The 23,632-nt window shown below is 41.3% G+C and overlaps 2 protein-coding genes across 11 annotated transcripts; one reads left to right on the plus strand and one right to left on the minus strand.

Moving 5' to 3' along the window:
• Nucleotides 1-569: 569 nt before the first annotated feature.
• LOC133387729 (transmembrane protein 205-like) lies at nucleotides 570-14,109 on the plus strand. Of its 9 annotated transcripts, XM_061633103.1 has the most exons (7): nucleotides 570-775; nucleotides 4,623-4,656; nucleotides 6,184-6,276; nucleotides 6,795-6,823; nucleotides 8,408-8,579; nucleotides 9,096-9,259; nucleotides 9,600-14,108. In XM_061633103.1, the coding sequence occupies exons 5-7, from the start codon at nucleotides 8,480-8,482 to the stop codon at nucleotides 9,897-9,899; spliced, it is 564 nt and encodes a 187-aa protein (XP_061489087.1). In that variant the 5' UTR covers nucleotides 570-775; nucleotides 4,623-4,656; nucleotides 6,184-6,276; nucleotides 6,795-6,823; nucleotides 8,408-8,479; the 3' UTR covers nucleotides 9,900-14,108. The 9 variants fall into 9 exon arrangements, with proteins under 9 accessions (XP_061489087.1, XP_061489092.1, XP_061489085.1 ...); XM_061633109.1 differs by lacking the exons at nucleotides 570-775; nucleotides 4,623-4,656; nucleotides 8,408-8,579 and adding exons at nucleotides 5,674-5,923; nucleotides 7,893-7,942 and having other exon boundaries at nucleotides 9,600-14,109; XM_061633102.1 differs by lacking the exons at nucleotides 570-775; nucleotides 4,623-4,656 and adding an exon at nucleotides 5,676-5,923.
• TTC4 (tetratricopeptide repeat domain 4) lies at nucleotides 11,109-23,387 on the minus strand. Of its 2 annotated transcripts, none has more exons than XM_061633099.1 (10): nucleotides 22,939-23,387; nucleotides 20,077-20,194; nucleotides 19,762-19,860; nucleotides 18,593-18,670; nucleotides 17,215-17,339; nucleotides 17,027-17,113; nucleotides 16,698-16,912; nucleotides 15,971-16,052; nucleotides 13,774-13,856; nucleotides 11,109-13,042 (listed from the first exon to the last, which is right to left on the minus strand). In XM_061633099.1, the coding sequence occupies exons 1-10, from the start codon at nucleotides 23,044-23,046 to the stop codon at nucleotides 12,940-12,942; spliced, it is 1,098 nt and encodes a 365-aa protein (XP_061489083.1). In that variant the 5' UTR covers nucleotides 23,047-23,387; the 3' UTR covers nucleotides 11,109-12,939. The 2 variants fall into 2 exon arrangements, with proteins under 2 accessions (XP_061489083.1, XP_061489082.1); XM_061633098.1 differs by having other exon boundaries at nucleotides 19,699-19,860; nucleotides 22,939-23,385.
• Nucleotides 23,388-23,632: the final 245 nt, after the last annotated feature.

The following is a 23,632-nucleotide window of genomic DNA, read 5'->3' on the forward strand; positions in this document are numbered from 1 at the left end:
CATTTCTACTTTGTCATTTAGCAGCCATTAACTTCTGTGGAGAAAAACACAGACATAAGTCGTGATAGAGACTGACCGTTCCTTTGTTTGTAGATTAGATTTGCTGCTACTTTTTGACACCACAGCACTCTTTCTCATTAGAGTCCTAATGTGACAGTGACTCATGGAGAAAGCCAAGAAATTTTTGTTGCAGAGTTTTGGCAATCATGCCCCCCCCAAACCAAAGGGAGCAAAGGAAAAACCCCATGCCTTTTCAAACCCTGGTCTTCTTATGTGTGAAAAAGAGTTTTAAAAATTGCCCTGCAGATGTTTCCTGTACCAGGAAGGGAGAAACAAGCTGCTCAATATTCTAATTCCCTTATTGTTAATGGCTGTGGCAGTTGTGAGGTTCATATTGAAAGTGTGGCTAACAACAACCCTGCAGTGTAATCCACTGCCAATATCAGCATTTTGCAGGTGGAGGGAGAAAGTGATTTATTGCCAAGTGACTTATGGCAATGATTCTCTATGTAATGTAATGCTGTCCACCATTTATACCCCCACACAGCAGACTGGAAAGGGCGTCACAACTATCCTGCATGATCAACTCGGCATTTCATATGGATGCTGAGGTTGACAGACAGTGGCTCATAACAACTCTCTAATAAATGATCATCAGAACTGTCATCTGCTCAGTCTTCTATTGGCAAAATACAAATCAGGATTGCTGTCTCCATTGCTGTGCTATACACATGAGTTACCAAGATGCAGACAACTACTACTTGGGCTTTATAAGGTTTGTTTATTGTTTTATGCTGTTATTTGTATTATTCTAAATTGTTTTTTTAGTATTTTAAGTGCCTGTTTCACGGTTTTAAGGTTGCGTATAGTTTAATTGTATCTTAATTGTATATTTTTGTATGTTTTTAACTACATGTAGTTTTATTTGTAAGCCGCCCTGAGTTCCAGTTTGGAAAAAGGGCGGGGTAAAAATAAAGTTTCATTCCATTCCTTCATACTAAGGAGATACAGATATTTCAAGTGAACTCATTTCACTAACAGTATCCACGTGTCTAACAATGCAATGCTATGAATGCCTACTCAGAAGTCCCACTGAGTTCAATGGGCTTAGACATGTTTATAGGATTGCACCCTAAATCACCTGAAATCATTACACAGTTGTGCTGGAAGTGGACCGTACAACAAAAGATATCCTCAAATAACAACAACAAAATGAACACCATACAGTAAGGGTCAATTTAGCTAAATTTACCACCTCCTTTGCCTCTCAACCTAAAGCTCAATTTATCCATTAACTGAATAGACATGTTGTGTTCAGTTCACTTACATCAGCCTTTGCCTACCTGGTGTCCTTCAAATGGTTTGGACTACAACTCCCATCGGCAGCTAATGGAAGTTGTGGTCTAAAACAATTGGAGGGCACCAGGGCTGCTGAGAGCTGGCACTGAGCCCGGGACGAGATGCATGACTGGGGCCCCTCCCTCAATCTTCCTACAAACCAAATGTTACTACTTTCTTTAAACAAGTTTTGAGAGACTGAGGTTTAACTTAGGGTGAGAAAGACTGAAAATAAATGAACAAAATTTAGCAGAAGGAGATAGTTAATATGTTTATTACAAATAACACTGTTCACAAATCCAAGTGAAAATAAATAAACTTAACATTTTTAGTACTACAGCATTACGAAACTACTTTAGTAGTAGTGCTAATACAGTTCTGTGAACTGTGAAGTAGGGCTTACTACTAATAGTTCTGCTCTCAAGATATATGTTGTGCTTTGCCATATCTGAATCATATTAATAAATGTTGGTGCTTATTTTTAATTTAATTTTAATTATTTAACAAAATGTATATATCTCTTGACTGAAAAAACCTCTAAGCAGTTTACCAAAAATACTACAGTTATTGATAAAACAGTTAAAAATGAGTAAATAAAAACATTTGAAAAACAATTAAAATTAGCAAAAGTACAGAATGAGCATTATGTGGCACCTGTAACAGTTCCACAGATCAAAGTGCTCGAGTGGGTATACATGAGGTAAGGCGGTCCCGCAAGTAAACTGGTCCCAAGCTGTTACGGGCTTTATATGCCAACAGTAACACCTTGACCTTGGCCCGGCAGCAAATCAGCAACCAATGCAGATCCCTGAGCAGAGGTGTTATATGGTGACAGGGTCTCCTGTCAGCAATCTGGCTGCAGCATTCTGCACTAACTGAAGTTTCCAGGTCAAGGTCAAGGGACGCCCTACATAGAGTTCATTGCAGTAATCCAGTCTTGAAGTCACCAGTGCTTGAAAGCCAGCCAGGCTTTCCCGGTCGCAGCTGATAAAAGGCACTTCTAGCCACTGAGACTACCTGGGCCTCCAGTGACAGGGCTGGATCCAAAAGCACCCCCAGACTGCATATCTACTCCTTCACGGGGAGTGCAGTCCCATCCAGGGTAGGCAACTGACCAGTTTCTCGGCTACAGAAACCAGTGCCTCCGTCTTTCCAAGATTCAAGCTCAGCTTATTTTCCTTCATCCATCCCACCACTGCATCCAGGTACCAGTCCAGGACCTGCACAACCTCTCCTGATTCAGATGTTATAGAGAAGTAGAGCCCCAAATTCCTAAAGACCACTCCCACTGGCTTCATATAGATATTAAATATCATTGGGAATAAGATTAAAAGGTTAAAACCTTTCTCTTCTCTGAGGCATTTTAATTCCTGTTAATTCTAAATTATTATATTTTGATTTTAGACTGTACAGTTTTGTGTTATTTTTATTGTATTTTTAATGTTCACCACCCAGAGAGCTGTTGCTAGTCGGGCGGTATATAAGCTTAATTAAATAAATAAATAATAAGATGGTACCCTGCAGCACTCCTACAGCACAACTGCCAGGGGGCCAAAAGCAGCCAAAGCTATTTTCTGGACTTGGTCCTGTAGGTAAGACTGGGGCCACCGTAACATAGTGTCCCCAATTCTCATTCCAGGAAGCTAGACCAGGAGGATACTGTGGTCATGACATTAAAACCCGAGATGGAGAAAGGTGGCACTCCCCCTTTCTGACTCTCTGTAAAAGTTATCCAAGGATACTTGGATATGCTGAGATTAGCAACAGACATTATAGCCACTCTCTGGTCTGTTGAGACACCAGAATTTATTTTGTAATGTACTGCTTGTTTTTTTTCATAGTGCAGGCCCCCAGAAGCCTGGGCCCTCCAGAGGTCCGGATCCCAAGGATTTTGCCCCTCTCCTGAGTCCTAGAAGGTACCAGGTTAGGAAAAGCCCAACGTACACATACATTGTGTTCTTAGAATTCTTACCATGTAAAATGGAGCAGCTAAAACAGGAAACCTGGGGGGGATGTCTTACTCTAGATTTTCCCTATCCTCATTTGCTGTACTTGGGGAGCATTAGAGGTTGGGTTGCCAGGCTCAGGGCCTGAGAATGATTCTGTATCTTTAAGAGAAGAGAAAATTCAGCCAAGTGCAGGTTTTCTTGCAACAATGTAATGGGAAAAAGCACAAGGTGGAATTCTACCTTCCCCCTGCACAACTTTTAAAGATACAGAAGACCTCTTGGAGGCTGGGCCTGGCAACCAAGAGGTCTTATGTTTCTTTAAAAGTTGTGCAGGGGGAAGGTAGAATTCCACCTTGTGGTTTTTCCCATTACAGTGTTGCAAGAACACCTGTACTTGGCTGACTTTCTCTTCTCCTAAAGATACAGGATCAGTCTCAGGCCCTGAACCTGGCAACCCTAAATATGACCCAACCTTAATAGTCCTGAGGTGGGGTTTGAAGGCACATAAGGCATCTTGCTGAAGCTAAGCAGGTACAAGTGCCTGGGAACCACATAAATGTAACTCCCATCAACTCCAGCCAGCTTCGCCAATGGGCAAGGATGATGGGGGTTGTAGAACAGTGCAAGTCTAAGGTTGTAGTGTTTTTTTTTCATTCCCCATGTGCTGCTTTGCTTGCAAGAACTTTGTTTGCCGCTGTGCGCTTTTACTTCATCTTAATGTATCTGACATCAGTAAATTCTACTGAGAAAGGAAGACTTATCTCTGGAATTTAGTCATAGGACCGCTACAGAAGTATTAGCATTTCCCCTGTACTTATGGAATGCTGCAGAATTCTTAACAGACAATGAGGATTTTTCACACCATACATTGAAAGCACATGGCTTCCCCCAAAGAATCTGCAGTTCCCATTACCCTTAACAAGCTACAGTTCCAAGGATACTTTGGAGGAAGCCAGGTGCTTTAAAAGAATGGTATGGATGTGACCTATTTGCAATAAGGTCCATCAAGGCCTGAACAAATGTTTATTAATGGCTAGGATCACATTTTTTAAGAGTAGGCATTAAAAGAAACAATCAGTGGTTGCCCCTTTCATATTTTGACCCATGAGTGGCTTAAATTTTATTTTATTTTATTTCCACATTCTGTTTATTTTATTTCCACATTCATCTATCTCTGAATAGGGTTGCAACAGTACAAACAAAACGCTATTTATCCTTGGGATGGCAAGGAATTTACTATAGTAGGCCACCTGAATCGATTCTTGATATAATCCTGGAGTAAACAGTAGCAAGCTTTCACAAAAGCTGAGTGTTGTCTGTTTTGTTTCCTTGCAGGAAAATTGACCAATGCCTGAACCAGGTCCCAATGGTAGGTCTGTTTGGGCTAACTCATTCAGTTTGTGGATTTTTTAAAAAAAGCATTTTATGCCTCTAGTTACATGAAAGGTTACTGTCCGCCCCGGGTGCAACCAGTGGAGGCGCCCAGCGCCGCGACAGACATACGGGCAATAGATGAGGACGGGCGGCGAGAGGGAGCCGCTGCCAGCTTTGTTTGAGCCCCAGAGCGTGAGATCAGTACTAGAATTTGGGAAAGAAGGATGGTGAAGACAGTGTGTGCCTCTGAGTGTGTGCAGCGGTTCCCTTGAGAGATGTTGCGCAACAGGGCTGAAACACTGTCTGCTTCTTTTCTGGCCATTATTATTATTCGTTTCATTTCATGATTATTACTGAAAATAATTTTGTCGTACAGAGGAGGGGGGTGTTAAAAAATGATCCGCTCCAGGTGTCAAATATGCTAGGTACACCACTGACTCAGTAATGAGGGGGGCAAGCCCTCTCTGGCTTAGGAAAAATGAACTAGGCCAAAGGTGACTGCTCAGAGGCCGAGACTCCCCCCCCCCTCACCGGCCCCGCCTTAGAGTGGGCAAAGCAGAACTTGGAGATCCGTCGGGACGGTTAAATTGGACACCGCTGCAGCCGCTGCTGCTTGCCCCGACTCTACCAAGCCAGGTATAGGAGGGTGGCAGCCACCCAGTGGGGCTGACTAGATACGATGCGGATCAGAAGGAACTCGGATCTCCATCGTGCCCCATCGCCCCTCTGGATGATCTTTACAGCCGCGCCCCGAGCAGTTCTGCCGTCCAAAGTGCTGAGAACTGCCAAGTTCCAGCTGGGCGGGGAGGCTGCTGCGGCTGTGTACAACACGGAGCATCGCCTTTCCAAACGGACCCGCGCAATTCCCTTCTTCCCCCCTCCATTTTTCCCGCCTTGCCACGATTGCTGGGGTACGGGCTAAAGTTGCCTTGTAAGTAAACCACGTGCGCCCAAAAAGCCGTGGAATTCCGCCTGTGCAAACTTGCACATTGCTACATGCTCCCCCGCCCCGCCCCCGCTTGGTTTCTGGCTCCTCTTAAACAGCACCGCGAGGGTTTCCCAGTCTCTCCTGTTTTTCTGTGCATTCCTGCCGCGAGGGGGACTTTCCTTTACAGTTCCGGGATGCAGTACAAGTCTGTCTGCTACAAAATGCTTTCTGTGCATATTTTCTGGCTACGCTTTGCGGACCATTTGACATGGGTGTAGTGCCTACGTCGCTTTTGAATTTTGTACCGTGTCCTTCGACTCTGCTTATTCTGATGGTAACGATGCCATTTTTCTTGTTTTGGATCAGATCTAACAGTTTTGCTGCTGTATGTGCTGCTGGGATTCTCTGAATGGGAGTATTGGGCGGCGGGGAGTATGGCAGATTTGAGCGATGCACTGAAAAATACACAAATATAGCTGTTATTTCTTGGTAGTAAGGAAGGTTATGTTTTGAAGTCAACGCTTCCATAGTTGCTAGTCGCAAAATCCTTTTTGAAATATCGTTGGCCACACTCTCCATTTGCTTTTCTCTCAGACTGGTGTGACAATGCTACGGAGATCAACAGTGCAATTTATGCAAGTCAACTTAGAAGTATATCCCATTGATTTTATTTAGGCTTTCTTGCAGGTAAGCAGATTTAGGATTGTAGCTGAAGAGATGTAACACGCTCCTGCTTTTTGAACCCATTGTTATAGACTGGTCCTAACACACTTCTAATGTACTTTCCTGTTATTAGTACAGAAATGAGGAGTGGCAGGAGTCATTCTAGATTCATTTATCCTGAATAAAAGGAAGGGTTCCTGCTCATGTATTCTTAAATGCAGAAAGGTGTGCTTATTATCTGATTGAGATTATGGTGTAGTGGTCAAGGTGCTGGACTACGACCTGGGAGATTAGGGTTCGAATCTCCACACAGCCATGAAGCCCACTGGGTGACCTTGGGTCAGTCTTTGCCTGTCAGCCTCAGAGGAAGGCAATGGTAAACTCCCTCTGAATACCGCTTATCATGAAAAGCCTATTCAGAGGGTTGCCATAAGTCGGAATCAATTTGAAGGCAGTCTATTTTCCATTATCTGATCATCCCTTGGGGAAACTGTATTTGACCACTCCTTGTAGCCTCTGAGTTTTATTTTTCTGTGTTGCAGGGTGAAGGGATGACAAAGAAAAGAGTGAGGTGTGTTTGTCTGCAAGTAAATTGTCCACCTTTATGTACTTTAAGTTTAAGGAGGAAAAAACTGTTAGTCCAGTTAATTCTAGCTTGCTTTTCCTATATATGCTGTATTCTGTTCAGATCAATATGAGTGTTTCCCTGGGGAAAATAGTTTCCTTTTGTAAAGCGCATGTTGCAGCATTCCTATTCCTATTTGTTTCGTTTATGAATCATCACTTCCTTTGAAGGCTATCAAAATGATTTTACAATGCAATAAACAACATATATAAAACAACTGCATCCATAAAAACAATTGCATGTATAAAACAATTCCAAATAAATTAAGATACCAGCCATCTTTTGCTATTGGAAGTAGATGATTGCCAGCTTTGATAAGCAACTATCAACTGGGATCTACACTTGTAGTGGGTTCTTCATCTAGAAGTATGTAACAGAAAGTGTACTTTTAATAATTGTCTCTAACACTTTTGATAGTTGTCTGTAAGGTGACATGGCTGCAGGGCCTGCTGGGAATGTGTAGGCAATTATTGTTCTTTTTATTCCTGCTTGTGGGTTTCCAGATACTAATGGTGGGTGGGATTGAGTTCCTGCTAGCTCTTGGCAGTCTAAGGGGTTTAGCCTATACCTAAGGCTATATTATGCCTTTGCACCCACTTTGTTACAGCATTCTGGGCACTGAAAGCATTTCTCTGTGGGAATTGATGTGCTACTCACATGGTGACAGTCACACACAGAGTGTTTCCTCTTGTGGCTGAAAAACCACAGTTGGCAATTGCTTCCTGTCACATATATCCCAGGTGCATTATTGCAAGAATTTGTGACGTGTGACGTAGCACTTATTTTTGGTAGGTTGGAATAATGTCTATATTACTTATAGATAGATGCAATCCTACTTCTTCCAACAGAGGTATCAACTAGGGGTGAGAAACCGTTTGAAAGTAATAGAGCAGCTTCCCTCCATTGTAATTTGATGACCATGGGACAAATGCTGCAAAAAATTAAAATCTGTGTGTGCAACCCACATCATACTCTAATCAGTGGTTAAAACTTTCATTGACATTAATGGTTCCAGATGTCGCCTGAAGTGTCTAAAACCTGGACCTGGCTTTATGGTGGCATACGGTGAGCTGACCTAACCATCTTTTTATCAGTCTACTCAAAAGTGGAAATTATGAGGGCCACAGTTCACAGATGACTCAGAAAAGCTTTCTCTTGGGAGCCTGAACTTGTACTTTAAGCACTATTAGCTGACACTTTTTAATTTAGTTCCTACACAACATCCATATGAAACATCAATATACCTCTAAGAAAAGTGGGGTGTGTGTGTACACACACACAGAGAGAAACATTTTGGGAAAAAATGAGGTGCAGGAACTCATACCTTGATACAAAAAAAATACCATGAATGCCAGCACAAAATGGTTGACATGGGCAGCAAAAAAAGAGGTGCTGCTACTCCTTACCGGTGAGTACTGCTACAAAAACAGTTTTGATAACAATCACACTAATTCTGAGGAGGACATTTCTTACTGCTTTGAAGACTGAAGCTACAATAATTTTCTGTTGCCTCTTGGTGTGTCTGAACAGGTGGAATAAGAGAGTCTCCCAAGCTGAAGTTCATCCAAGGGCGTTGCAAGTGACTTACCTTCTTGTAGTACCATGCCCACAGATGCTGATCCCTCAACTTTAGTGAAAGTGCTCCACTTGGTTTTTCTTTCAACTTTCTGGGGAATGCAGATCTGGGTGACTTTTATATCCAGTAGGTTGGAACTGTTCCACACACCCACTCTGTGCACATAGATGCTCAAAGGGCAAATTAATTATAGTTATTAGATTGGTTTGGGAAGCATTCAATATTATTTGGAGAAATGGGATTGCTCTGGACATAGAACTTCGAGTGGCATATGCAGTGAATTCAGAAAGAGAAGAGCCACTATTGCTTGGCTATAAGCATATGGGCTGAGCAAATAGGGATGAGAACACCGGATAGCAGGGAGATTTACTTCCTGGATTGTCTGTATTTCTGGGCATCAGAGCTGGCCTGATGACATGGAAGGTAGAAAGTACAAAGTATGGAAACCTCTAATAACCAATGGAAATAAGCTCCATTCTGAAGCAAGAGATTATCCAAAACTATAAATGTCTATTTATTTTGCATCCAATATTATTTTTAAAAAATATTGGCTGTTCATTATTATTTTTAGTATAGACATGTTATGGGGATATATAATTTAAGTAATCTATTCCTTTGTGCTCTTCTCTTTTTTTCTTGCAGGTTTTGTGATGAGGAACAATCTCTCACAACATACATTCAGATTCATTCAAAGTTGCCTCTTCCCTTATTACTTCCACATTGGGTCGGCTTGTGCTTTCATCAACCTAACCATATTTTCTATGTGTCATCCCAGCAAGCTTCTCAATGAGGAAGAAACCATGCAGGTATTGGGCCTCCTGCTTAAAATATTATGTTCATTGTTAGTTTGCCATACTGCTTTGTTATATTTCAATCCAAGATGCAGAGACATCTTGGATTGAAATATTAGTGTTAATGCTGATTTGAAAATGCCATGGCAAGGTCCACACACCATCTTATTTTATAATAATCCGCAACGCCAGGGCCACAGGCATTGCATAATGGTTTAAGATGTTGGTACCAGCCATAAATCCAAACAGGGTTTCTGCAAAGCCATGTAGCTGCATGCAATATGCAAGCTCCCACTTACTGATTGATATTGCCTGGCAATAAAAAGTTCATGGCATAACTATCTTTCCTTTCCAGATTACAGTCTTCTTCGTTTGTGTCATAGTTGCTGCTCTAAACGCTCAGTGGTTTGGGCAAGTGACCTCAGACGTTATGGCTGAAATGCACCTGATTGAACAAAGCTATGGCTTAGGAGAAGATGTTGGGTGGTTCTCACACAAGTTCTTTATACGGCTGCATCAACTGGATTCTAATTATAAGGAGCTGACAAGCAGACTGAGCATCTACAATGGCTTCTCTTCCCTCTGCAACCTGTGCTGCATCACATGCAATGGCCTGAGCCTCTACTATATGGCTGCTCATCTTTCAACATTATGATTACATGGGTAAATAAATACTCTGCTTAGGAATGATTGTAAAAATATGAACTATAATGGTTTTCTTTAAGCCATGACCTGAATTGCTATAGAACAGTCTCCCACATACGACCCACAGGTGCTGTTTTTGGTATAATATGCTGCAAATTTTCTAGCCATTGTTGGGTTGGCAGCCCATGCACTAAGTGACTCCACAGACCAGTGGATTCCTTGTTGCTCTTATATACTGAACAGACTACTTGATAAAGACAGTTCTGAGAGACTGATGTACCCAAGACAATTTAATGTAATGAAAATACTTCAAGTATGGAGTGTGTTTTTAAAACTTCGTAAGCAAATGTTTACAGCTGAAACAGAATTTGTGAATTGCCATGCTAACATTTGTCACTTCATTTGCCCTCTGCTCCCAATTTTCTAAATAAACTAAAGTTAAGCTTTACGATGGCTATAGTCTAGCTAGTTATGTACCCTCCCCCACCCAGATAGGATTGTTTTGCTCATTGAATTATCAAGCCATTAGTATCAGGAATGATAGACAGAAGTCTACAGGCAAGATGCAGTCATCTTACACAGTTCTGTCAGACCCCCCCCCCCCGGTGCTTCTACCAAATTTCAATCAAGGTGACAAGGGACTGTCCCAGTTTCACATCGGGGGGGCAGGGAACAAGCTATAACAAAAAATATCTATGGTTTAATGTATTTGTTTCAGGGGTTTTGAATGGAATAGCCTTGGCATGATTGCTAGATGGTGCTAATTTCATTATATATCTTGAACCACTGATGCTGGCAAAATATGATTATTGCATTTTGAATATAGACTATCCCAAACATATACATTATAGGGTACCAAAGCAGGATAAAGCTATGGGTTACCATAATAAAGTTGGCTGCAGCGTCATACTGTAAAATGCAGTATTGTACTGGGAGAAAGTCCATTAATATTGCAAAAATGATCTGTGTGTAAAAAACCTTACTGATCAGCAAAAGAGAGCACTTCAAAAACAAGCTGCAACATGGAGGGATGTTACAGACTCAGTGTGAAGATGCATCCTTGATATATTGTTACTCTAGAACAAGTCATTTTGTGTTTTATTACTTCTAATTTGGTAGCATGGACGGAGATGCTACAGTGACCACAAGCAGCTGGGTGGGTGAGAAATGTACTTCTTCCAGAAATCAAACCTTAATTTAGAACATACGAATGTGTTCATCACCTTTTTAAACTGTTTATTTTCAAGAGGTTAATGTGATCTAGGCACAGAAAAGTCAATAAAACTGCACAGCTCTCAACAATGAGCTCCACATTCCTTTGCTGAAGTGCAAAAGACAGTGGTAAAGAAATCACAACTGTGGTTTAATCTCTGTGGCTATGAGTAACAACAGAGGGTAGGCAATTAGGAGGCCCCACACATTCCAAACCTTCTTAAAACAGCATTTTTAGCTATACTTGTATAGCATTGGACGTATGTTCCCCAACACCCAAAACACTTAATTTACGGTACTTACAGCTGCAAAGTTATATGCCAAGTTGGTCTGCAAGTAAAAACCCCTCTGAAATTAACAGAACTTATGGCAACCTGGATACTTTGAAAACTAACCAAATATTCAGACCAAAAATCTGTTTCTCTCAAGCAAAATTCAGTGTTTTAAATATCTAGGTAGATAACATAAGCATAACCCTGCTGGATCATGCCAAAGAAGCCCATTTAGTCCAGCATCCTGTTCTTACAGTGGCCATCCAGATGCCCATGGCAAGCCCGCAAGCAGGACCTGAGTGTAACAGCACTCTCCCCACCTGTGATAAGTAGCAGCTGGTATTCAGAGGCATATTGCCTCTGACAGTGGAGGTGGAACAGTTTTTTACTTAAAAGTATGAGCAGTTTTGATCTATTCCTTTACTTTTAAGAAAATGTGAATAATGAGGCTTATTCACCGAAATTATTTTGTAATACAAGAGGAAATGTGAATGGAAGTGCCAGTGCTGGTTCTGTAGCACAAATATTTCATTCTTTTGCAGGGGAGTTTTGTATAGGCTAGGATTAGGAAACAGGTCTAGTAAACTGTGTTAGGTGCAAGGTCCTGGAGCCTGCTGAACTATAACTCCCACCCCACACACCCTTTGTTTTGCTGGTTATGCGTTCCTGAGGTACAGTGTAAAGGACAACAAGGCCAGTTTGGAAGTAACAAAAACAACTAAGAGAAACTGAAATAATTGTTTTCTTCTTCTTTGGCAGACTTCTAGCAGAACAATCCCATTGTTCAAAGAAAGTAGCCTGAGTTTCTCAGCATCAGCTAGAAACACACACACACAAAATCACCTCATACCCAGACCCTTCCTTTGCAGGGGGATGAGAGAGAAAAAAAAGAGGTTTGCGCTGAAGGAGGGGGTAATGGCAATCTGAGCTCCAACACGTGTAACTACGCTCTCAAAGCGAGGGACGGCAGGGACAGAACCAGGAAGGGATTTTGTGTCTTGGCACCAGCCTTGAGACAAACAAAATCCTTCCTGGTTTTGGGTCAGAGCTCTTCCACATCACTTCAGCTGTATTCAACTGCCCACTCCTGGACTACGATAGGTAATCTCTCCTACCTGTCACTCTTTATAGTAATAGGGTCCTTTAAACTCTTAGTTTGAAGTTATGAATGGGTTAGGATATTAATGATTAATGCTGCCACGCACCCAGTAATTTTGTAATACTATTCATCTCTTTTCTCAATACAAGAAAGCTTTGCATTAGTCTGGTTTGGACCTGCATTTCTTGGATATACACACACCATTTAGGCACATTTCAGGGCAAAGCGCTTAGTTTTATCCCTAGCAAAACATCCCCCTCCGCTCAACGTGTGTTTCATGGGACATGTGGCTGGCAAGTTCACACACACAAGTTCCCAAGAACACGTGTCGTAACAACTGTCATCTTGATTGTAGAAGAAAATATGTACATACAAAATGTTCCATCTTTCCAGTTTATAAATCTCAAGAGGGCTTGTTCCAATATGCGGGGGGGGGGTGTTCTCCCCCAAAAAGAATTCATGCGCATTCACTTTAGATGGTGAACCTTCTTTCCAAAGAAGTAGTTTCTAGAGAAAGGAGAAAGTTTGACCAAAACCAAAAAGGTAGGAGTCCCAGCTTTTATGAAGTACCTGCAAAAACAGTTAAAAGTCAACCTCCAGTCTCCAGTCAACCTCCATTTCACAACATTCAAGAAAAGCTGTTTGCTAGTATTTGTGCATGCAGGCTTTGTTACACCACAAACATTGTCCCATTTTCCCCACTCCATACTGAAAGATACTGCTATAACTTCTTAGGTTAGATTTTCAAGTCTGCTCTACAACCTTGGAAGAAAATAAGACAGAAATATAAATAATATGCTCTGACTGTTGAAACAAATTAATAAGCCAGCTTTGCAAGAAAATATGCCTGTATTGTGGAGATCCATGACATTCTGGAAGTCCATGTACACACAACAGCAGCAAGTTACCTTTTTAGGTTTAGAAGCTATCGGCTAACCTTTTGTTGCAAGATAGTCTGAAAACACAACCCATCTTGTCAATGTAGTGGCTATGCTTTGCTATACCCTTGAGTAACTGCCACGTCTGGCTGGCACCCCCATGAAAAGACTGAGGCATCACAGTAGCGAAACGCATGAACTAGCTTCAGCTGCAGGTGGCGTAGTTTCTAAACTGAACTGATAACATACGGGCAGTTTTGCTTGATGTTTATATCTACTGAACAATAATGATTAACATTAAATTACTTTTAGAAAGAGAAACTTTGTTTTTGAAGCAAGTGTGTGAATCCTATTGATTCAATATTATACACTCGTCTAGATGATAAAGATGAATAGCATGCAGTCCTCAGCTCAGCATCTCACCTTTGGTGCTGCAGCGCTTGTAACAATGTTGTTTCCGTGCCTATCTGGTATATCTCTCCTCTTTCTTCATCCTCATAATAAAGCTGTGCAATTTAATATGAGAAACAAACAGGCTAAACGTGAACAAGAGCAAGCAACATTACTTTTAAGGCTTGCTGGGATATTTATGCAGCTCAGCAGGGCATCTGCAATACTAACAAGCAATTACTCATGTGATGAGAAACCCTTTCAACTGCTTTGGTTTGTCGCTGTAATTTTTTTGAGTCAGTTTAGGGAGTTTAGATTTAAATGGGTAGAAGGGTAATAGTTTAAGAATTGTTATTTACTTGCTTTAATTGGATTTTAAAAAATGTTTTGTCATATACTCCAAGTCTTTGGGAGATCTAAATAAATGAATAATTATTAATGTCTATAAATCTAAATAAATTTAAGTTTTAAAATAATTTGGCAGAGATTTGTGAATAATGTAACCCTCTGATTTGAGATTATTCTCTGCCTTAAAGTTATAGCCTGAGGTGTAATACAGAATGCTATTGAAATCTTGGCTAAAAAGAGCACTCTCTCCAAACAACAGGCTGTGGTCTCCTCTCTCCAAAGCACAGATCTTATCAAAAGTCACCTACTGTTAAAAGGTCAACATATTGTAGATGGTTTCTAAAGTGTTTCCAGCAGCACATTATACTTCCTATCTCACTGAATGACAATCACAGCCTGGAAACTACTAAACAACATCCCAAAATTGTCTCACAATACACTCGTGTTCTATTTCCTCAAGCCATTCTACTGCTGTACATCAGACTCATTCAAGGCCTTATTTTGTAATAGATGGGAAATACTGGAAAATACCTACTTTGCAGTCATTGAAAGACCCTGTTCATCAACTTGACTAATATTAACATTTTTTTATATTATAAAAGTGTCCTGGAGCCTTAATGCTAAGCTGATGTAAATTTCATATTGCTACTATAATTATGTTTATTTCTTCTGTGCTCACAGTGTGTCTTGAACAATATAGACAGACTTTAAAATATATCTCTTCCTAAAACAACTTAATCTACTGAAGAAGGTGGGCAGACAAGACAGAAGTTAAATATAAATGTGAATTTATAAAACATACAAATGAACTGTAAACTCTAGAGCACTTTCAAAATTGTTTAGCATAACCTGCATATAGCTTACAGTACAGTCCTATAAAATACACTGAGTCAGTTGGACTTACTCACTGGCAAATAGGACTGCAGCCTTAGTTATATAAACAAGGGGTTGCTGGACTGACTAAAACAAGTACCACAATATGTACCCCCCTCAAACATATAAAGTTATCTCAGTGGTGCTTCCAAATGTAACTTCACTTCCCCTCACAGCACTGTTTGTTGTACAGGGAAACACAGGAACCTGGGTTCAAACACTTGTCGGATGGATGAGGGGGAAAATGCCAGAGTCGCAAAATAATGGTATCTCCAGTTCAATATTTGAAAGGAGGTTAAGGAAGCAACCAGTGAGCGACTAATAGAATAGAAAAAAGAGAGCTAGGATTTATTTAACATTGAACTGTGGAAAGGAGGGGATGAAGTAAGAGGTACAGATAAACAATATACATACACATTGTGAGTCTCCAATTTAAAATAAGTCTATAACCAACAAGATAAGGGTCCAATAATGGAGTTAGGCAAATGTGAGCATGTGGAGTCCTTCAGATCTATCTATGATATATAAGGGTTGGGGAGACGTGACTCTCCAGATGTTGGCCTCCAAATACCATCAGTCCAAGCCAGCGTAGCCAATGGTCAAGGAAGATGGTAGTTTTAATCCAACAGCATCTGAAGGGCCACATGTTCTCCATCCCTGGGCTACACAGTCCTAAGATGCAGATGTAGGCTGCCTTAGGCTGTCACACTTCTAGTGATAAAGCTGCTGCTCAGCATACTGCTAAGTGATGGTAGAAAGTGGTGGCTGTTCTCTCTTTCACAGTCTTCTCTGAATGGCTCCTTTTTACTTCCTCTAATCTCCTCAATCTCTGTCCTCTCTCCCATTCTCCTCAGCCAGAACCCAATGCTCCCCTACTGCACCTCATCAGGGCTCAAAAGGTCTACACATCCCACATGGAGCTACACTGCTCAAGGCTACACTAGAAAGGGAACATATTAGAATATCCATTTTAAGAAAGGACAGACAAATGCCAGGTGCAGTTTCCTACCTCTAGTTCACTCGGAATATACTTTTTTTCTATATCCCAGGGAGGTAGTTCTTCAAACATGACCATTAAATAGTCAATAAATCTGAAATACAAGATGGATCATGTTAATCTTGCAGCTACTAGTAGTGTGTAACAACAGTTCAGCTTCGGCATCTACTACAGTTGAATTCAAGTAGATACACTAATGTCCCTGGAATAAAAGGCAACATAATTTCATAACGGCTGCTAATCAATGTGGTATTTGTATTAAATTCTTCAATGCTTTCTTATAACAGGAATACTCAGGAAGATCATAAATCCATTCTCTTATTTAATATTAAGCCAAAATAATAACCTCATAGTACTGTCCCTTCAGTCACTAAAACAGTGTACACCACTTCATACAAATGGGCTGTAGGACTCCACATTTGGACTACAACTTCCATCGTCCGTGTCCATTGGCTATGTTGCCTGAACCTGATGGGAGAGGTAGTCCAAATCATTTGGAGGGCATCATGCTAGGGAAGGCTGGTTCAGACATTATTTTGAGATTAGAGCATGGGGCGAGCAGGCATGATTCTACTCCTGCTATGCACATTCAGAGAAACATCTCAACAGTCCTGCTGAAATACTGGGAAACATGGCAGAATTGTATGACTTGGACCTGCTGCCTCCTCCCTTCTCTTGGATCTGCTACCTCCCTTATGTTAATTTGTACTTATTTTAATTAGGCTTTTAAAAAATTAACCTTGATTCTTCATGAAAAGCAGAGATGAAGTCAGTTTGCCCATGCTCAGGATACAAGAACAGCACCGGCCAAGTTAGACTGCCATTCTCATCTAGACAGACTTTGGCACCAACATCATTTTCTGAGCTGAGCCCATCTAAAGATATCTCAGCCAGGCCTGCTGATATCACAGTGTCATCCTTAGAGGATGCTGGAGACAATTTGATATTCCGATCCTACATAAGAAGAAAAAAAGAAAATTTGAGGCAAGGATCTAAAATTCATCTTTATGCATTTAAAGTTTCAAGGGGCAATTCCCCTCCTTCCCCCTAAAAGAAAAAAAAAGCTACCTTGATGGCTTTCAGTAAGGCCTCCTTCTGAGATTGTTCCCTCTTCTCTTGCAATTTAGCTTTTCTGAAATCCCTCTCTTCAGTACGCTGAAAGACAAAGCTATATCATAACTGTGAGAAGGAGATTAATGTTCCGCTAGTCTCAGTCTACTGTTGTTATAATCAGGTTTCCATTTCCCCCTTCTAACCTTTAGTCTGTCAGCTTTAGTTCTCGTTTCTAGAAGTTTCTTTTCTTTGGGATCTATTCTCAACCCCTCCTCGCACCACATCATGGTTTCAGAAAAATGTTTGAGCTCCAAATGGCACAGCGCTCCTAGAAAAGTGTTAGTTCGTTACACACATCTGCAGCAAACAACAACATGCTTAACTAAACTTTAAAATTTCAAGGTGACAAACAGGGAGACAGACATGTTGGTCAGGTTTCCCCCCCAAGATTTAAGACACTGATCAAACAGCCATAGGGGCCTGAATTCTAGTCTGACTTATTTATATCCCACTTTTCTTCCATCATGGAATTCCAAGTTACCTATATTTATTTTATTTATTTGAAGTATTTATAACCTGCTCTTCACAGAATATTTTCAATCAAAGAACGGGGAACATTAGAACAAAGGAGAAAAGATACACAGAAATGTAAAAACTGCTGTACAAAATCATTAAAACAATTCCTGTAAACAGCAACAAATTAACAGTTCCATCATAAGGTGAACAAAGTTAAGTTACAAGAAGGGCAACAATTAGGATTTCAACTTTAACCAAACACCTGTATAAAAATAAGCAAACGGAACATTCAACAGACTGACCAACTAATGATCTTAGCAACAGTTACCACCCCATCTTTCACCTGCAGCAGTCTACTCCCTCTGTCTTTTGTATCAAGAAGGTGCCACACTATGCCAACAGACTCTCCATATGGCTATGGAGCAACTTAACACCTCTCACCCGCACTCTCCAACGCATCCCTGAGCAGCATGAATCGTTGCCCACAAGCATCTACAGCAAAGATCTCCCACTCTTTTTCCAAAGCAGCAACAGAGCAAAAAACAAACACAAAAGAGAACAAGGGTGGCAATAAGCCACATCTGGCATTTCTCTTATCCTGGCCCTGACAAAACTCATGGGCCCCAAGGTCAGTAGGGCTGCTAGGGAGAAAAAAGGAAGGTAAATTTGCTGGCCTCTCCCATCTCTCTTCTCTTTACCAGCTGGCACAAACAACATTCACCATCCTCCTGTGGTTTCCTGAACAGAATTCACTGTTCTGCATATGGCTCCCAGGCCTATGGGGTGGGATTGCCAGTTCCTTCCCCGGCCTTTCTTTACCCCCAGCATATGCCGGGTACTCATTTTACCGACCACGGATGGATGGAAGGCTGAGTGGACCTCGACCCCTTTTACCGGAGATTCGACTTCCCCCTTCCGTTGGAATCGAACTCCGGCCGTGAGCAGAGCTTCGGCTGCGTTACTACCGCTTACCACTCTGCGCCATGGAGGATCTTACTTTCTTAACTACTTAATTACTATTACAACGTAACCATTGAACATTAATATAATGATAGGCTATTTTACCTCTTGTTATTGCCTTGAGGTGGTTGGGTTTCAGTCTTCTTGCTGCAATAGCATCATTGAGAGCAGAGCGGTAATTACCTAAACAAAACACATCCTATAAAACTTGAGTCATTTCATTGGATTTTAAGGGAGGTTAGTTATTATTTACAATGATAAAAAAAGAGTTCATTCACACGAGACACTCACTTTACCAAAAGGGAAGTGATTATGTTACATAAAAGAGCAACAAGATCAAAAAGATACGTAGTAGAAATGAATTAGAGGGGCCGCATCTTTTTGATTTTGTATATAATATGCAAGTGTATATATCTATATGCAATGCTATGTCAGAGCACATGTGCTCCATACAGTAGGGCCCCACTCATACAGCGGGTTAAGTTCCGGACCCCCGCTGTAAAGCGAAAACCACTGTAACCCATTGACTAACATTGACCAAAATGGCACCCGACGGCAAAAAAACGCTGTAAAAGCGGAACAAGCGCTGTAAGAGTAGGGCCTTTCTGTAATTGACAACCACTGCATTAGCGGAATGCTGTAAAGCGAAGCGCTGTAAAGCGGGGCCCTACTGTAATTTGGAAACCTTTACTGCTAATTTATTACAGAAATACTTCCATCCCATGGAACACTGTCTGGAGAACAGAGTGGCCTCCAAAAATACAGAAGTTGGTCATCACTGTTCAATTATATGATAATAATATATTATACAATAATAATTTGGATGCTAAGGGGTTCAAGTAAACTATCATAAATTCCACCAAATTTTTCCAGTGTACCTTTCAGTGGATTTCAATAATCCTCATTTCATTCACTATCAAGTCTTGTGCACCAGGCGTTACTATTCCCATTTTACAGGCAAAGATGTAGCTGTACAATTATTAGTCTGTGGAAACTCACCAGACACTGTTGGATGAACATCTTTCTACCGAGGATCTTGTCAGATATGGCTCTAAAATTTAGCAACCTCAAGACTTCTTGTTTGTTTTAAAAACATTTAAGAACAAATTCATGATTATTGGAACATACAGGAGAGAGATGACCCTACATCTTGATACTTTTGCTGCTATACATAATTTGAGCTAGGTACAGTACTGAATATTGTACATTACCCAAATAAAACTGGGCAGCAGCTCTGTTCGTATGAAGTATGGTATTCAATTCTAAGTCATTACATTTCTTTTTTAGTCCTTCAGTATAGGATATCACAGCCTTCTTATAATCCTTTTCCTTGAAATAATCATTGCCCTCATTCTTATAGGTCTTGGCTTGCTCTGGTGAAAAACAAGAGAGACATTACAACCTTAGAAAAACAATCACTAGTAGATGGGGTCCTGAGCCCACCTACTTCAACACTCCTTTAAAAGCCAAGTTGTCCATAACAAATAAAACAATTATGCCCTTTGATTCCTAGAGGAAGTGTTGAAGAACACTGCAAATTCCATCAAATGTAAAATTTATAATATGCAAGTAGAAACTACAAAAGGTACCTTCAGGAGTTTGTTCTTCATCAAAAATAATAGACTGAAGACATGCCAGGTCAGGATTCTGCTCAGAATCTATTTCAGAAGGAGCTTTCTTCATGAACACTGGAATCTGGTCAAATTCCTGTCAACAAATGCAGACAGACCAAGTTAACAAGGGTGGAAGAAAAGTAAGAGTTCAAAACATTCACATGCCTTCGGAAAGATACCTTTTATTTGAGGTACTTAAGAGGAAAACTTGCATTTTTTCTTCCTATACATTTACTTTTGCCCTTGGGTTTTTCTAAAGAATTCACACATTCATAGGTTTCAACTGTCAGGGCAAGTAATTTCAGAATTAGTGTCCTTATACTTCATTAGCATCATTAGTGCAAGTCAAACTCACAATTTTCCTGGCCCAGAAAAACAAAACCCTCAACAGTGTAACAGAAATTCTATCACGTCTGTCTATCCCAGGCTATGGTCTGAAGGCACATGAGGCCAGCACCTGCTGAAGCTAAGCAGGGTCAGGTCTGGCCAGTGCCTAGATGGGAGACCGCCTGGGAACCATATGTAAGCCGCCTTGGGTTTCTAGCATGGAAAGAAAAGTGGGGTATAAATTAAATAAATAAATAACTTTCCCTGCCAAACTTTATTTACACAGAGAGGCACATAGGCCCATTTTAAACACAACTCTAAGCAGTGATTAAACTATGGCTTAGTGTTATGTGTGAACCATCAGCCCATGATACATTTCACTCTCAAAACAGGAAACATCATGTAGACACAAACCACCAGTCTCATATGCCAATTTTCCTCCATATTGCAGGCAATCTATTCAGAAGGGCAGATGAGTTAACTTAAGAGTTGTTACTGACTCATTTTTCCTATTCAAGGGCTTTAAAATATGACTCGGGAATCAGATTTCTTTTAAAGGGGTAGAAAGCACAAGTCTTTATTATGTCAGAACAGCAGTAACATATTTTATTGCAATATTTACCCACTCTCTCATTCATCTCTTAAAATTTCTTTATATAGAAGTTTATATTCTGCCTTTCTACTGTTTATGCACCAGTCAGGGTGGCTCAAGATCAGAATGGCAAAAATTCATTAAAATACATTTAAAATAAAGCATTAAAGTAACAGGGAAATGTAACCAGAATTAATATTTCATTTGGACTAGCTTCTCCTTAATACTTTAAAATTTTCTTACCATGATTCTGACTAATCAGAGCAGGATTGTATCATTTTCCCATTCTTTCACCTCAGTTTCCATGGGAAGTGAGATTTCTGATCAAAGCCAATGTTTATGAATAAGCAACCGAAAGGGTGGCAGATATAACCTGAATTATATGTCTTTGTGTATGTTCTTTTTAAACTCCAGGACTCGTGAGCAGACAATAATTTACCCAACCATATCTTTCTTTTGATCTGCTCACTTTCAGTTCCATTCAAGCTTATTCTTAAAATATATGTGAGGGGAAAATGTGACCACAGGATTCATAACCCTATTTTAAGCCAGATGTAGAGAATCTGTGACCCTTCAGATGTTGTTAAGACTCCGGCTCCCATCAGAACCAGCCAGTATGGTCGAAAGACAACAATGAGGGGAATTGCAGTCCAGCAAAATCTGGAGATCCACAAGTTCCCAGCCTCTGTTTTAACCATACCGCATGAGAGAGTCATGTCCATAAAGTCTGGAATCATGTTCCTCCAAGTGAAATTTTAATACACTGACATGTATATTAACTTAACAATCCAATATGCAAATTTTAAATATTACATATTCTAATGTCACAACACGTATTGCTCCTCTGATATTATACTGGTTAGAAGGTCAACATTCACTGTACACTGTCAGGTAATGAGTTTCAGTTCGCAAATGAGAGAAGGCAGCATTGTGCCAACAGAACAGTTACAGTTATCAGGTAAGCTCTATTGTTACAGGCAAATTCAGAATACACCAGCAACCTGAACACATAGCAAAAGAACGGACACTGTATCTAAACCTAAAATAATATATTACTTTAAATGTTAAAGTGAAACAGTAATGCACAGTGCTAAAACACTGTGTTATCAACACTGAAGGCAAGGCATTCTGCACAAGCTCTCCAGGCACTCTCATCTTTGCTATTATTTCATATGCTTTAGAATTCCAGGACTCAACTCTGGCTCAAATTAATGGCTGCAACACTAAGCATTTGCATTGAATGCTTCAAGCCAGTATTAACAATGCTTCTCCTGTGTTAGCAACGCTGACAATAACCCTGTTAAGGTCATTATAATCATCCTCATACTGCAGTGGTTAGGGGGCCTGAGAGTTAGTGGTTTGCATAAGGCTAGTAAGTGTTTATTTATTTATTATTACATTTATTTCCCACCTTTCCTCCAAGGGGCTCAAGATGGCACACGAGTCTCCCCCACCTCATTTTATCATCTCAACAACCATGTTAGGTAGGTTAGGCTGCAAGACAGTAGTCAGTCTGCTAGCTTCAGGGCAAATTAGCATTTTGCATAGTCTCAAAATGTCCAGCAGTCTAACCACCACACCATAGCATAGACGATGCAACGAGAGGCGGCTTCAAAATCCTACTAAGCCACAAAGCTTAGGCTAGCCATTATCCTTCAGCCTTCCTCACAGGGCTGCTGTAAGGATAACTGCGTATGCCAGACTCGGCTCTCCAAGGGATCAGCCTCCAAGCCTCTACACTAGCTGCCCCTAATGCATAGTCAAGATCACACTCTTTTCTCTCCTCACTCCAAGTCCCAAGTGATCTCCCCAGCAGCCTTTTTGCACTGGGGTTGAGCCACGTTGTCTCGTACGCCATTCTCCTGCCCCTGTCAACTCAGTTCCGAGGATAACAGCCGCTCCCTCCCCCCGAGTCGCACCTGCTCCCAGTTCTGTGGACTGAATGCCCCCTCATAGCGCTGAGGGCCCCGGAATTTGTCTAGGAAGGCATCTAAATCCGCCTCTTGTTCCTCCGCAGACTCCGCCATTTGGGGTTCGCTCCCAGGCCCTGCCAGCGTCGATCGTTCCGCCCTTCCGGAGGCGGCCCCGGGTCCAAAAGCAGCAAGATGCGGAAGTCAGAAGCAACTTCTCTTGGTTGACAGTGGCGATGCGACGTCATCGTAGGCCGAAGACGTTACTTTTACACACTCGCGTTTTTCTCCGCTTTGTTTTCATGCCTGCTGCTGCTGCTGCCGCTGCGCCGCCTCTGCCAGTCAGAAATGAGGTCTCTTGAGGGGCGTCAATTGCCTGAGGAATCTGAGGGAGGGCTGGAGGTGGGAAAAGTCGACCTGAGCGACGAGATTAACGCCTAGGAGCTTGTATCGGAACTGGCGTGTCACTGAGAGGAAGGACTCGGAGGAGGAGAGAAAGCAGGGAGCTGCAAGGGGGAGGCAAGGAGCTTGCGGCGGAGGTCGTGCGTGTTTGCCTTGAATGTGAGAGCCCAGGGAGGCGAGACCCCTTTCAGCCTGAGGGGAGACTTGGGATGAAAAGGCAGACAGAGCCAGGCGCGGAATAGCGGCCCTGGACTCGAAGCTGAGTTGCTCCATCAGCCCAAGTGACTAAGGAAATAATTAC

The sequence above is a fragment of the Rhineura floridana genome, chromosome 6 (assembly GCF_030035675.1).
Source record: "Rhineura floridana isolate rRhiFlo1 chromosome 6, rRhiFlo1.hap2, whole genome shotgun sequence".
NCBI lineage: Eukaryota > Metazoa > Chordata > Lepidosauria > Squamata > Rhineuridae > Rhineura > Rhineura floridana.